Source organism: Vidua macroura, chromosome 12 (genome assembly GCF_024509145.1).
Source record: "Vidua macroura isolate BioBank_ID:100142 chromosome 12, ASM2450914v1, whole genome shotgun sequence".
Classification (NCBI taxonomy): Eukaryota; Metazoa; Chordata; class Aves; order Passeriformes; family Viduidae; genus Vidua; species Vidua macroura.
Window position 1 is genome coordinate 8,989,267 of NC_071582.1, and position 13,590 is coordinate 9,002,856.

Genomic DNA, 13,590 nt, shown 5'->3' on the forward strand with positions numbered 1-13,590 from the left:
GAGGATTTATTCTCTAGGTTCTCCAAAGGCATCTTTGCTTAACAGAAATAATGCATTTGAATAAGCCAGGATTCCAACAAATCTCCAGTGAGAAATAGCCTCATCATTGAGAACCAAAGGGTGAAATTCCTTTCCAAAACCAGTTATCTGATACCTATTGTGATGATGATCAGGTTGTGGCAGAAAACAAGCTTTAACAGATTCATTTGAAAAGTTTGTGAAACAAAAACATCAAAAATCCATCCTATCCAGGATGGGGTGGGCTGGTAGTGCACAGAAGAAATGCTTTCTTCCTATCATGCTGCCTTCATCTCCTTGTGTGTTTTATCTTGTTTGTTGATAACATTTTTTAAAAATCTGTTTATCAGTCTATGTCAAACAGAGCAAACTCCAAGTCAGTTTGGGAAAAAGGAAGAATAGTTAACAGATGCTTGTAAAGCCTGCTTATGGTTACTACAGCTTTATTGATGGTAAAAGTTTTCATTTGAAATAGCATATTTTACTTGAATACTACCACTGCTAATAATAAATTGAGTATTCTGCTTGTGAATTCTGAGTCTTTATATTTTCTAATTTTTTCAGGGACAAATGCTGCATCCAGCACCATTAAAAATGGAGGACCTTTTCCACGAGCTTGTCCAAAATGTAATATACATTTCAATCTTATGGATCCTCTGAAAAATCATATGAAGGTAAAATATTTTGGGGCTGGTAAGCGTTAGAATAAACTTTGTGGGCTTCTTTTTGGTTATGGAAGAGAGCCATGGTTTGATAGGAAGCTAGTTTGGCTTCTGTCTGCTATCAGCCAGAGCCAAATGCTCAAAGTCGTGCAGTCATAAAGAGCAAGAGAGTAGCAGGGGAGCTCTAAATCTTGCTACCTTTTGGCTCATGTTTCCAATCTGCTGAAGGTAAGTGTCTATGAGAATAGGCAGCCAGGTGACCCACATCTGTATAAGATTGTAGCTGACACAAAGATGACAGTGTAAACCTACTGTTTTTCTTGATGTATCACTTGGTATAGCAAGATAAAAATACTTGATACGTAATAGATAAAAGAGTTTTTAAGCTGTGGGGAAGAATTTAATTTGTAGTTCATACTCAAACACTGTGGTAAACAAAACTTTCAGAAACTGAGCATCACTTAATTTGATTGTGGAACTACTTACTACTATTTCTGGAAACATTGTTTCCTGAAAAATATTTATCATTTGGCAAAGAGCCTCACAATTCTCAGGCATATGTATTTCATTTCAGGGACAGAGAAATGGCTTTGCAGTCTGTATACAACGTGAATATCCAAAACAAAAAGGAGTATCAGCTACTGTATAAGACAAATTTGTGAGGATCTCAGTTACTGTTCTCACAGATGGTTCTGATTTACATACCCTAAACAGTAATTGCTGTCTCCTTTGGCTCTGAAACATAATTAAGAAATACAGGTAGCAGTGGAAAAAAACCCAAGGGTTTTAACTTTTTCTAATCATTATTTGTACAGAATAGCTTTTGCACTGAGTACATCAACTGAATGAAGGAACCATTGAAGAAGTGTGTTTACTTAGGATACTGAGTTACAATTCTACAGCAGGAAATTGCTCCTTACTAGTAGGCCTATGGAAAGTAGTCCTGCATGGTAAGAACCATTATTTGGCAGGAGAAAAACTTGTCCTCTGAAACATTCTAATTTTGTTGGAAACTTCATAGCATCTTCTTTATGAAGTACATTTTACTTTTTAAGAGAGAAGTTTCACGAGATGGCTCTTGGACTAAGCATTCTTTATGTATACTTCAACATAAAGAAGCCTGAACAATGTATATTATGTGACTCAGAATTCAGAACTTTTTACTAATGCTGGAAAGAACTTTTGAAGGTTTCAACATACATTCTTCTCTAAGAAATAAAGGACAAAACTTCCCATTAAGTTCTCAATGAACTTGCGCTTGTCAGCAAAATACTTGCATGAAAGCTGCTTATTTCTTTCTTTTTATTAAATGTAAGTGAAATAGAATTTTTTTGCAAGAATAAGGCAACACTGCTATTGTTTTCTTGATTAAATTTATCTTACGTGAACCTATGCAAATCTTCCTCTTCAGTTTTATAATATGTAGTGTTTTATTACTTAAACACTAGTTAAAGATGAGTCACTGTTCAAAATTGAATGTGACTAAGCTCAGTGTGTCAGATAATTAAGCTTTGCAACTCTCATTAGTGCCTTCAGTTTTTAAAATGCTATTGTCATTGATGCAGTTTGGTGAGACTGATCCCTTTGTTTCTGTCCCATCTCTTCTCCCTGTTTGCATCCAGTATTGTTGTCCAGATATGGTAAATAACTTTTTCTCGGAAATGGTCAAAACAGACTGTTTGAGCACAACAAGCAAGACCACTGAATCTGAGAAAGGAAAGCTGATTATGTTAGTTAATGACTTTTACTATGGAAAGGATGAAGGTGACCTCCAGCAGGTACAACAGGAGCAGAAGACTCATACAACATTTAAATGCATCAGTTGTCTCAAAGTTCTTAAAAATAACATAAGGTATTTGAACTCATTTCCTTAATTATTTGTTAATCACTTAGAGTCTCATGTATTAAAATTTTGTGTTTCTGGAGTACAGTTCCTTTCATACTGAAAACTGATAATATTGGATGACCAAACAGAAATTGAATTAATTTTTACTTTACATGTATGGCCATAAGTTGAAACTTTTTACAGATTAGAGTATGAGTTTTAGTGGTATCTAACATAAACATAGAGTTTTGATAAGAGTAGTTGTAGGACGTTGGGGTTAGAAAGGGCAACACAAAGGATTTTAGAATTTGCCATCTGGATTGATGGTGATATTGGTAGATGCGAGTGTTAATTCCCTTTAGGGACACACAATGACTAATAGTCAGTAGTTCACTTATGTAACATCTGTTATTTTGTTGGAGTAATTTTACTTCCAAATGCTGATAAAACCCCTGTAAGCTGTTTTAGTAGGTAGACAAATTTGTGTCATCGTTCCTTTGGAAGTTAAGGTCACTGAACTTTTTTACATGCACTCTTCAAGGGAAGCTGAAGTAGCAGAATGTAAAATTGAAAAATGGGCTATTGTTTCAAAGGGCACAGTCTGCAAGTTAAAATGAGCAGGTTTATGCTAACATTAGACACATATTATTGAAAAAAACAAGTTTTCTGTAATTAAAACAATGACATTTGCTATTAATCATGAAATAGGCACTATTTTCTACTCAGCATTATACTGTAAGCAATTGGTGCCGTGGTGCCTATGTATTCCACAGCAAGTGATTAAAAATGTACAAGCCCTTTTTTTTTTAAATTTCCATAGCATTGACTTTAACCATATTAATTTTGACTGTAACCTTGTAGCTTTATTCCATAGTTCTATAATTCAAGAATTTTTGTTCCGAGGTCTATTTTGCACCTTTGTATATAGTGGACAAAATAAATACATCTTTACCATCCTAATTAAAGTATAGCTTTTTTGACTAAAATTCAGAAAAGTAGAAAGTGATTCATCATGGTAATCCCCTGCTTTCTTTAAAAGATCTGTGGTTGAACATACCATTGCAATAATTTTCTGTTAAGGTATTATGCAGTAATAGTGTCGGTTTCTTTTCTCTGCTTAGAGAACTAGATAGACTCAGTTGACTTTTTCTGGTTTTCTTGTTTATGTTTTTTAAGCAACTGCATGATAGTCCAGGCTTGAGTTCAAGAGACTATTGCCCTTGCTCATTTGTTTTTTCCAGTTCCAAGGTCTACATTCCTTTTGTGAGTGTGACTTACGTTTAATAGTTCCTCTTCAGTCTGATGAACTGAACATGGGTGCCTGGACTTCTCAGCCAGAATAGGTTCCTACTTCAGACAGATGGACTGATTAATGAGGAAAAGCTGGTAACTTAAAGTAGTACCATACCAGTTTCTCCCACTCTTTTAATGTTGGCTGCACAGTGGCATTTTTGATAACTGTCCTTCATAATTCAACGTCAGGCCTAAATGTGTTAGACAAAGAACGTTCTTGGAACTCCTGCTGTGGTTTCACATACAGTTGTCATGTCCAAATTGCAGATACATTCTTGCTATGTAATAGTTTTCAGCAGAGCTAAAGTTACACGTGTTTCAGAATGGGGCTTTGAGATTGCTGATGGTGAATAAAGTCTGAACAGTTGATGTGTTCTTGTTGTCTTTACTTATTTCCCTATATTTCACGGCAAGAATTTTGTCTAAGAAAACATGAGAAATGTAATAGATTTAATTTTAGAACCATGTTTTAGACTTTGTGTGTGTTCCTTAAAGTCAAGATTTCTAGTCAGCTTTAAGTTTGTTGCCTGTTTTTTTAGCAAACACTTATTACTTAATTTTTTTTAATTGAGAAGTCCTTACAGAGTAAAATATCTAAAGAATCCTGTACATCTTGCATATGATATGTATAGGGAATGTTAAAATGTAGTTTTTTGCACCTGTTCACTATAATTTAAAGGTTTATGAACCACATGAAACATCACTTGGAGCTTGAGAAGCAAAGCAGTGAAAGCTGGGAAAGCCACACCACCTGCCAGCACTGTTACCGACAGTTCCCCACGCCATTCCAGCTGCAGTGCCACATCGAGAGTACACACACGCCTTACGAGTCGTCCAGTGAGTTGGATCCTGTCACATTGAATTTTTTTCTAAGCCAAAATTTTTAGAAATTTCCCAACGTTTATTTCCTGGATTGTAATTTCAGAATAAATCTATTGTACTTGAATAACAATAATCTTGAGATTTAATAGAGGAACAGAGCCCATTTTTTTTCTTTTGAGAGCAATATATATGCAAAAAAGTATTTTAAAAAGCCTTTGCTTTTTTCCTTGCATTTTTTGTTTATTTGTTTATTTTTAATTGAAAGCTTTACTTTAAGACCGCATGTTTAAGGCCCTTGCCTTCCTGGCTTTCTGAAACTGTACAGGGAATTTCTTCTAAAGAGTAGAATAATCATTAGATTTCTCTACCTCTAGTGATATATACATTTCACACACATATATATCTGTATTATAATTTATGTACATATGACCCCTATAAAATTTTTACTTTTTTCTTGTTTTTCACTTTTTCTAGCAATTTGTAAAATCTGTGAATTATCATTTGAAACTGAGCAAGTTCTTTTGCAACATATGAAGGACAATCATAAGCCAGGTGAAATGCCGTATGTTTGCCAGGTATCTGACAGTGACTTTTGTATTTAGATTACACCACTCCCCTGTCTTCACTGTCAGTAAATTTGTAACAAATAAGTCTAACTTCTTGTTTTAGGTGTGCAGCTACAGATCCTCAGCTTTTTCAGATGTAGAAACACATTTTAGAACAGTTCATGAAAACACAAAACATTTGCTATGCCCATTTTGCCTCAAAGTTATTAAAATTGGAGCACCGTATATGCATCATTACATGAGGCATCAGGTAAGCAGATCTTTTCAATCCTTAATGCTAGAAAAGTGCTAAACACATTTAAGGAATCTCTCTTTGAAAAAACAAATGTGACTGATTTGTATGGTTGTTACTGGGTAAGAATAGTTCATAAGAATACATTAGAAGAATTTCAGAAATCTTTAAGGGAATTGTCTTGTTTTTGTGTGATAGAAGCTTCCTGTTTAAAGTAATCTCTGAATATCCTTGGAAGAATCTTCTTGCTATTTGTTTTTTTCATTATATTGTAGTGATTTGATTCTGCTTTTCTTGAGGTTACTAGCAAACCTGCCACTAGTTCAAATAAAGAAAAAAAAAAAATGAAGTGTCTTGTAACTGGGAATCTGATTCCTCCTCCTCTTAGTAACTGTACTGCCTTGCATTTTCAAGTATCTAATTCCTACAGGATATCTTATCTTTGCATAGTATTAAGAGTTCGTTTGTTTAGATGATGTTTTAGGAACTGCATGAGCATTGCTTGAGACAAGCTAGGGCTAGAGTTTTGTCATGCCACCCATGCTTACTCTAAATTATCATTTGTCTTTAACAGAAAAAGGGAATATACCGTTGCACTAAATGCAGACTGCAGTTTTTAACATGCAAAGAAAAAATGGATCACAAGACTCAGCATCACCGAACATTTAGGAAACCCAAGCAATTAGAAGGCTTGCCTCCTGGAACAAAGGTGAGTGTTCATGCAGGAAAACTTAAGGGGACAAAGGAAAAAAAAGGTCTTGGTAGAGAAAAGAGTAGAATAGAAAGAAGTGCTTTTCTCCTTTTTTTTCCCAAACAAAGTGTTGGGATTGTACTGTTTTGTGTGTGTTAGATTTTGGGTTTTTTTCCCTCATCTTTAAAACTCTAAAAAATGTTCCTGTTTGAAGAATCACCAGGCACAGTTTGTGGTTTCTTCCTGGTGATGCGTGGTTTGGTTTCTGTCCCATTGTTCCATACACCTACATATATGCCAGTAGTCCAGCCAGAGCTGCTGCTTTCTTGAGCAGATGGTTAATTTGTGCTTTCCCATTTATACTTCCTTGCTGGGAGCTCCTTCTGTATCATTTCTTGTGAAAGATTTTTCAACTTAGGGAAGGTGATGGCAAAAAACCATATAAAAATGCAAGACCTACTTCTGCAGAGAATATATATACTTAAAACTGGGTTCACCAGGTCTTTAGGTTCAGCATTTGAAGGTATATGAGCAAAACTTGGGTCCCCTCAGACCACTTATGCTGTCTTTAAGTCAGTCTTCCATTTCTCAAGAAGGAACTACTTAGACAAGTATTTTCTTGTAGCTTTTGGGACTATTTCCAACAGTTTTTTAGTAGAGTGTCAAAATATATGTCCGTTCAGTTGCAAGGAAGAAGAGAAGTTAACATTTTGATCAGCTCTTCACAGTTAATTTGCTGTAGGATCAGGAAGGGAAATTACTTCAGTTGGTGTTGATTGTCTTGCTTGGCAGAAGGAATGTAAAGCACCAATTCTTTACTCTGTGATGATATCTCAATTTTTTAAAGATTTCAGGGTCTTCATCACCCGTAAAAGTTTAGATTATGTTAAAATTCATGTTAGTAGACCTTGACAGGATGCAAATGATAATACTGAAAAAGGAGTCATATTGTGAGTCAAAACCACATTTGAGAGCATGACAAAGGAGTTCAATAATAGCAGATAAGAGGTCAGAAACCTTGGAGTTCTAGGATGAGGAGCAAACAGATCTGAAGGGAGTAGACTGGCTCATCATGAGGCAGTAAGGCACAGGACTATTTTGTTAAATCCAGGCACTAATGGGGTGGTTTGATATTCTTATTAGTAGGGCTGATTGGCCTGACACTTCTGCTACATTTCTTTCATTTAAGAAAGCAGGATCTAGCCAGTTGCAGCTCTGGAAAGAAAACAGCATGTTTTGCCATGACTAACTATTTTGACCAAAATGATCTGTTGAAGCATCCAGTTGGCTATTAGAGGTTAACTCTAGTCCAACAGTATTTTCAGTGTTTTGTAGTTTTCAAAGTAAACTTTAATCAGGAGAGTTTCTTGTGCTATGATTTGTGCTGTAAAGTGGCTTAAACTTTGAGACAAATAGAAGTAGGAACTTGGAGAGCTTATATCTAAACAGAATTTTTTAAAAATTTCATATTGTAGGTGACTATTCGAGCGTCTCTGGGATCTCATCAGTCAGGATCATCAGCTACATCTTCTGTTAGTACGAGCAGTTCCACATTTCAGTTATCACCTAAAGCTAGAAATACAACCACTAAAAATCATAACAAATCTAATACAAGCAAGTCAAGAGGAAAGTCAAAACAATCTACATCGAGGAAACAAAATGCATGGACGAACAGCAGAAAAAAAAAAGAACCTACAAATATAGCATTTCATAATCTAAGGTAAAATACTAGCATTAAAATTGTCTTTAAGTACAATTTGAACATAAATAACTAATCATTTAATGGTCTTTCAGTAGCTTTAATATTGTAATACAGAAGATCTGGCACCTCAGGTTTGCCAAGAAAGCAGATGCATAAACTTTCCAGCTACTCTTACTGTGGTTGTAATTCTGAATCTTCATTCGCTGGTTTTGGTGATGGCAGACTACTTTATGAGAGAAGAACAAGTGTTCTGGAAACTTCTCTGTGCCACATTTAGAAATTTTCTCTGCATGGAGCCTTTTTTTCTTTCTCTTTTCTTTTTTTTTTTTTTCTTTTTTCTCTTTTTTTTTTTTTCCCTTTTGTTTTATTTATTTGAACCTGTTAGTTAAAAGATAAAATCCTGTCTATCCTAGGAGATACAGCATTTTAGGGAGCTAATTAAAAAAAATGAAAGAAGTAAAAGCAAGCTATTGGGAGAATGCTGTCCTTACCTTGACAGTTTATTGGGGTTTACTGTCCTTATGTTACAATTTTCTGTTGTATGGACTATTTACTACACTGGAGTGTAATTTCATTGGTTATGGTGAGTTAGCATGAGTTAGAGATGGAAGATGTCACCCCTCCAGTTTCTAACTTTCTCAGTGGGTAGCTCTGGGAGAGATTCAAAAACAGTCAATGAAACTGAGGAAGAGCAGGATTATATTCTTGCTTTGTAGCTGTTTGAGAGTTTGTGGGTTAGATTGAGGTGATAGAAAAGCCAAAGGCTTTTTCTGTGCATTGTGATGGATGGAAATAATTATTGGAAGTACTTCTCAAGTACATAGAGACAGCAGCAGCAGCTGAAGTTGGAGGTTCTCATCCACTGCATAATCTCTTGTTTCCAGGAGTGGCCAATAACGGATGCTTATATTAACTTTCACTTTTTTCTTAGGATCATAATGAAATCATAGTTCAAGTAAAAGCAAAGTTTTTTTCATTTGTGCTAGTGTAACTTTTAAGCATGTAACTGATGCATTTTTAAGTTCCTCATTTTTCCCTGGTATAGGCAAGCTTGCTACTTACTTAAAGCAAAAAGTGTAAAATAGTTACCTCTTCTGAAAGTGTTGCTATTAACAGATAACCTTTTCATGTTACTGTTAGGTATCACGTGGGAACTCACAAATGCATTGAGTGTTTCTCAGAAATAAAAGATTTTGCGAGTCACTTTCCTGCTTACGTCCACTGTAGTTTATGCAGGTACAACACCAGCTGTAGCAAAGCCTATGTGAATCACATGATGAGGTGAGAACTCTTCAAAGTTTTTACTGGCTTAGTAAATAACTTCCTAAGTTCATGTAAGGTGTGAAGTGTTTGTTAGGTGAATTTTGAACTGGGTCCTCAGACTGGCAGGGAAATGCATAAGGTTGGATTTTTTACTTTTTAGCAAAGTCTTAAACTCCACATTCTTTTTTTGCTTTAGAAATCAAATGGTTCAGGTAGTATTATACCTTTGCTTCAGAGTTTCTGTGGTATCTTCCATAATCACTTCAGCCTGACTGGGCAAATAATGACTAATTATTGCATGTTTTCTGGGTTTCAGTTGAATGGCTCATCTGATTTTGCAAGTGCTGAATGCATACAGGCCACAGCTATCACTAGTGAGGTCTGTGCTCAGATTTGAAGGATATCTCAAATAGCAAACTCAAGTGGATACTTTTCCTTACACAACTTCTGGTCATCAATAGAAATAACATCTCATTTTGTCAGCAGCTGTGGGGCAGTGTAGGGTATTAGTGATGACAGCTGTAAAAAAGCCTGTTAAGAAAACAAATGCATTGTTTTCAGAGCCACAGAATTACACTATACAATAATTAGATACAGATCACGTAGCAGTGACAGTAAAACAAAATTTTAAAACCCTACTTGTTACTCCTGTGCTCTGAAGGAGCCAACTGTATTGTGGAAAATAGTAAGTGTGATTTTCTTTCTGAATTAATATACATAGGAAATGCCTTGGCATTTGTGAATGCTAGAGTTCTTGAATCTGTGATCTGAGTTTTTGGGTACACTTTATATTGACCTATTCATACTAATTTCAATGCTTGTAGAAGTCCTAGGCTGAAATACTTTACTTGCTTTTATGTGTGTAATCTATTGTTGGCATGCTTAAAAAAAAAATAATGTGCTTAATTCTAACCACAGAATAAAAAATTTACTCTGGGAGGGGAAAGAGGGATCTAAGATAAATTATTCCCATAGTTGCCAGTGGTCTGGATGGCACATCAAATTCATCATCCATGCAGTAAAATTGCCAGTCTTTTGTCCTTTGTCCTCTTGATGCACTAATGCATCTCCTCCTAATAAAACTGTGATCTTTTGCAGCACCTACCATCACCTCTTTGGTGAGTGTAAGGAGAAAGTGATGGTGAGGAGGGAGGGTGTTTGTGGAGGAGTAGCCCCTGTACTTGGCTGCCTGCACATTGTTCCATGGCAGAGAACAGTGTTGGCACATACTTAACCTGCATAAGAGACAACTTACAAGTTATCTGAAAATTTCATTTCTCATTGAAAGCCATCTCTTTAGGAAGCACAAGTTCAGCCAAGTTTTAGCTTTTTTTGTGGTGCACTCTATAGCTACAGCCATGGTTCTTCAAAAGCTGAATTGCTGATGGAAACAGTAAAAGTATGTTCTTCCAGGGCTGTGCCAGTAAGTTTAGCTTTTCACCTCCCAGACTGATTTACGAGGGAGACAGTGTTATAAATGAGAGTTGAGATTCACAAGTTCGTAAGCTTTAAGCAATTTAATGTTTAAGAATCATGCAGTTCAGTGACTTAGGCTTCTATTTTCATGTTTTGTCATAAGCAAATTGCAGTACCATGACTAGTGAAGGGGTTATATGGAGTAATGTATTGAAGAAAACCAGTCTGAGTGGTAATGTTTTCATATATTCAGTTTTCACAGTGCTCGTCCAAGTAAAAGGTTTTGGATCTTTAAGAAGCATTCAGAAAAGCTACGGTAATTCAGCTTTTTTTACTTACAGATCATTTTGATTTTACTTTCTGATGTTGAACTGATAACTTAGGTTGAAGTTATAACCTCCTTAGTTTCCAAAATTTAGAGCAGAGAAATAAAACCATTAGGTTTTCCAATAGCAATGTTCTGGTCAGTGACAAATACTTATTTGTCCACATTTATGAACTTAATTCTGAGCAGTTTTAATTTTTAAATTATTATTATTTTTTTAATATTCATAAGATGAAAAATGGGGAGGGGGTCAGGGAAAGAAAAAAACAACCATCCAAACAGAAACTCATGCTCTATAGACTATAAATTTCTCTCTAAAGTCATGTTCTTTGTACTATATCCAGCATGGAGATGCCCTGCTCATTGATGGGAATTTCCTGATACTAGTTGCAGTAGAAAAAGTAAGATTATGTTTTTGTGAATCATCTCATCTGAAGTTGATTTTTTTTTTTTATAGTCTGTCCAGTTGCTGTAAATTAAGAAAAGTGTTTCCATGACCATGTTGTAATTAAACTTCCTTTTTGATTTTTATTTCCTAGAGGTGTGACTGTAGTGTGTCTTAACTGTGATTTCCTGGCTGATGTTTCTGGCTTGGATAACATGGCCACGCATCTGAGTGAGAACCAGACTCATACTTGTCAAGTTATCGTAGAGAAAGGTGAGTACATGAGGTGTTTTTTTCTTATACAGTATATAAATACTTACATGTGGCTGTCCCTTGTGTTATCACATTCCTATTTTGAGTTGCATGATTTCTGTACTTGCATTTAACAGTGAGTACTTCTGTATTTCCACATTTTAAAATATTCTTAATTAAATCCTTTGTTTTTATTTTCAGTTTCCACAGATAATGCAACTGCTGCACAAGTGTCTCAGTAAGTTTTATTTTACTGCTTAATGTTTTTTTCTATTAATTTAGTGATAGATGGCCAAAATTTGCACTTCGAACTTGGGTTTCTTTTAAATTCCATAGAATTTGAAATGTATGGATGAACATAGGCCTTTACTGTACTAGTGCTTTTTCATCTTACTATGTCCACAACTACAAGAATGAAGAGATAAAGCAATTACCTATTGCAGCTAAAACAAAATCAGGCGTTTGTTCAGTTTGAAGAAAGATTAATAATCATTGCAATATTGGAACTTCTCAATTCTGACCTGTCTATACACAATGAGATTGTTACTTCTACTTAATACTAGCTTTATAAAATTAGTGGTTTATATTCTTTATGTAATATGAATATGAATATGAAAAGGAATGTCCTTTACTGAAGTAAAGCAAAATTCAGTCTTAATATTTAAAAATACTTAGGAATTATTTAAAAAACTATGCTCTTCATATGATAAAGGCATACTGTTTTGTATTAGCTTTTTTATTCTGACTTTTGAAGATGAATTAGTATGTATTAATCAGGGTTTTTTAAAGATTTGAGGAAGAATTTGCAGTATTGTGGAGATTGTGTTTCAGATTGTGTTAGTTTGGGGTTTTTTAAACCTTAGGAAAATCAGACATGCCAAGCTCTCTGTGATTATCCTGGAACAGTTTCTGAGGCTTTACAATGTAGTTTATCATCAGCCTGTTTATAGCTTAATTCAAGAGTTAGAGGTGTGTCAGTTAAATCAAACATTTGTGTTTTCTTCATACCATTTCAGAATGCAGAATCAAAAATGTCAGTTAGACAACAAAGAAATATTTTAAAAGATAGAATGAAATGGTTTAACCCTGATAACCCATCTAGCCTTTAGAAGGATTCTAAAAGCAGTTTAGATAGTCTCATGCATGGTGAGAATTCTTCTAACAGAATGATAAGTTCTTAGGCCTTTAAGCATAAATCAGCTTTCACTGAGTTTTGGTGATATCCCAGATAGATTATTTAATATTTATTAAGTATTTTCTTTCTTAGTTTCCAGGAAGTGGCAAGAGGGAGTCCTCTAGTAGTTTAGCTTTCAGTGAAACTCAAACAATGACAAAATGAAGTGTTGAGCTGTGATACTTGTGGAAACGTTAGCTTTTGTGTTTGGAGCTGGCATTAGGTGTTGGGAATTAATGCCTGCTGAAGTGTATGGAAGGAAAGGTTATAGATATGTTGAATGGTGGCTGAAGATGTACAGCTTATACACTGATACAGCTGTGGCAGGCTGTTGTCAGTACTGCAAAAGGATCTTGCTCTCTTGAATACATTGCAGAGACATATGGAAATATGTAAGAATGTTGGATATATATGTACTACTCAGTAGCAGATGGGTGAGCACTGAAAAGATTTGAAGTAAAGTCAAGAGTGTATGCAGGTTTGTTTCTGCAAGATGTTAGAGTAGGACAGATGCAGATAGCCGTTATTTTTGAGAGTTCTGATGCTGACATAAACTTAGTTACTGGTACCACAAGAAGTGATAGAAAATCCATGATGGTGTTTTTTGAAACTGTCAGGCTCATAGACTTCATTATTTTCAGTGAGTCTTGTCCTGTTCCATATACTAGTTCTCTGATACTTTGGACAAGAATATATCATTGCTAAACTGAAGAGTATGAGTATACCTCTGTAGCAGATACTTTAATTCATAATTTGCTGTACAGAGTACAAAAAAAAAATGTTCATCTTTTTGTGGGCTGGTTCTTAGTGGTACTCTCTGGTTTCTTTGGAAGAAGAGGAACTTGCAGACAATGTTCATAACTTCTATATAGTTTCTCAATGATCTTTGAATGTTTCGTCCAATTCTTTGACCTATAATTCAATGACTCGTTTATGGGACTCTTCAGAATCACTTCATCATTGG

The 13,590-nt window shown here is 35.1% G+C and overlaps 1 protein-coding gene across 9 annotated transcripts in view; it reads left to right on the plus strand.

The window, feature by feature from the left end:
- The window catches only part of ZNF280D (zinc finger protein 280D), a 50,536-nt gene that overhangs the window by 21,688 nt on the left and 15,258 nt on the right, over positions 1–13,590 (plus strand). For all 9 annotated transcript variants that reach the window (XR_008438982.1, XR_008438983.1, XM_053988235.1 and 6 more), the window contains 11 exons: positions 583–692; positions 2,303–2,532; positions 4,478–4,635; positions 5,095–5,195; positions 5,290–5,436; positions 5,993–6,127; positions 7,585–7,829; positions 8,952–9,092; positions 10,744–10,806; positions 11,355–11,473; positions 11,654–11,690. Coding sequence is in view for 7 of the 9 variants with exons in the window: in XM_053988235.1 (XP_053844210.1) it covers positions 583–692; positions 2,303–2,532; positions 4,478–4,635; positions 5,095–5,195; positions 5,290–5,436; positions 5,993–6,127; positions 7,585–7,829; positions 8,952–9,092; positions 10,744–10,806; positions 11,355–11,473; positions 11,654–11,690 (1,486 nt within the window). In the remaining 2 variants the exon portion in view is untranslated. The remainder of the gene's footprint in view (positions 1–582; positions 693–2,302; positions 2,533–4,477; positions 4,636–5,094; positions 5,196–5,289; positions 5,437–5,992; positions 6,128–7,584; positions 7,830–8,951; positions 9,093–10,743; positions 10,807–11,354; positions 11,474–11,653; positions 11,691–13,590) is intronic.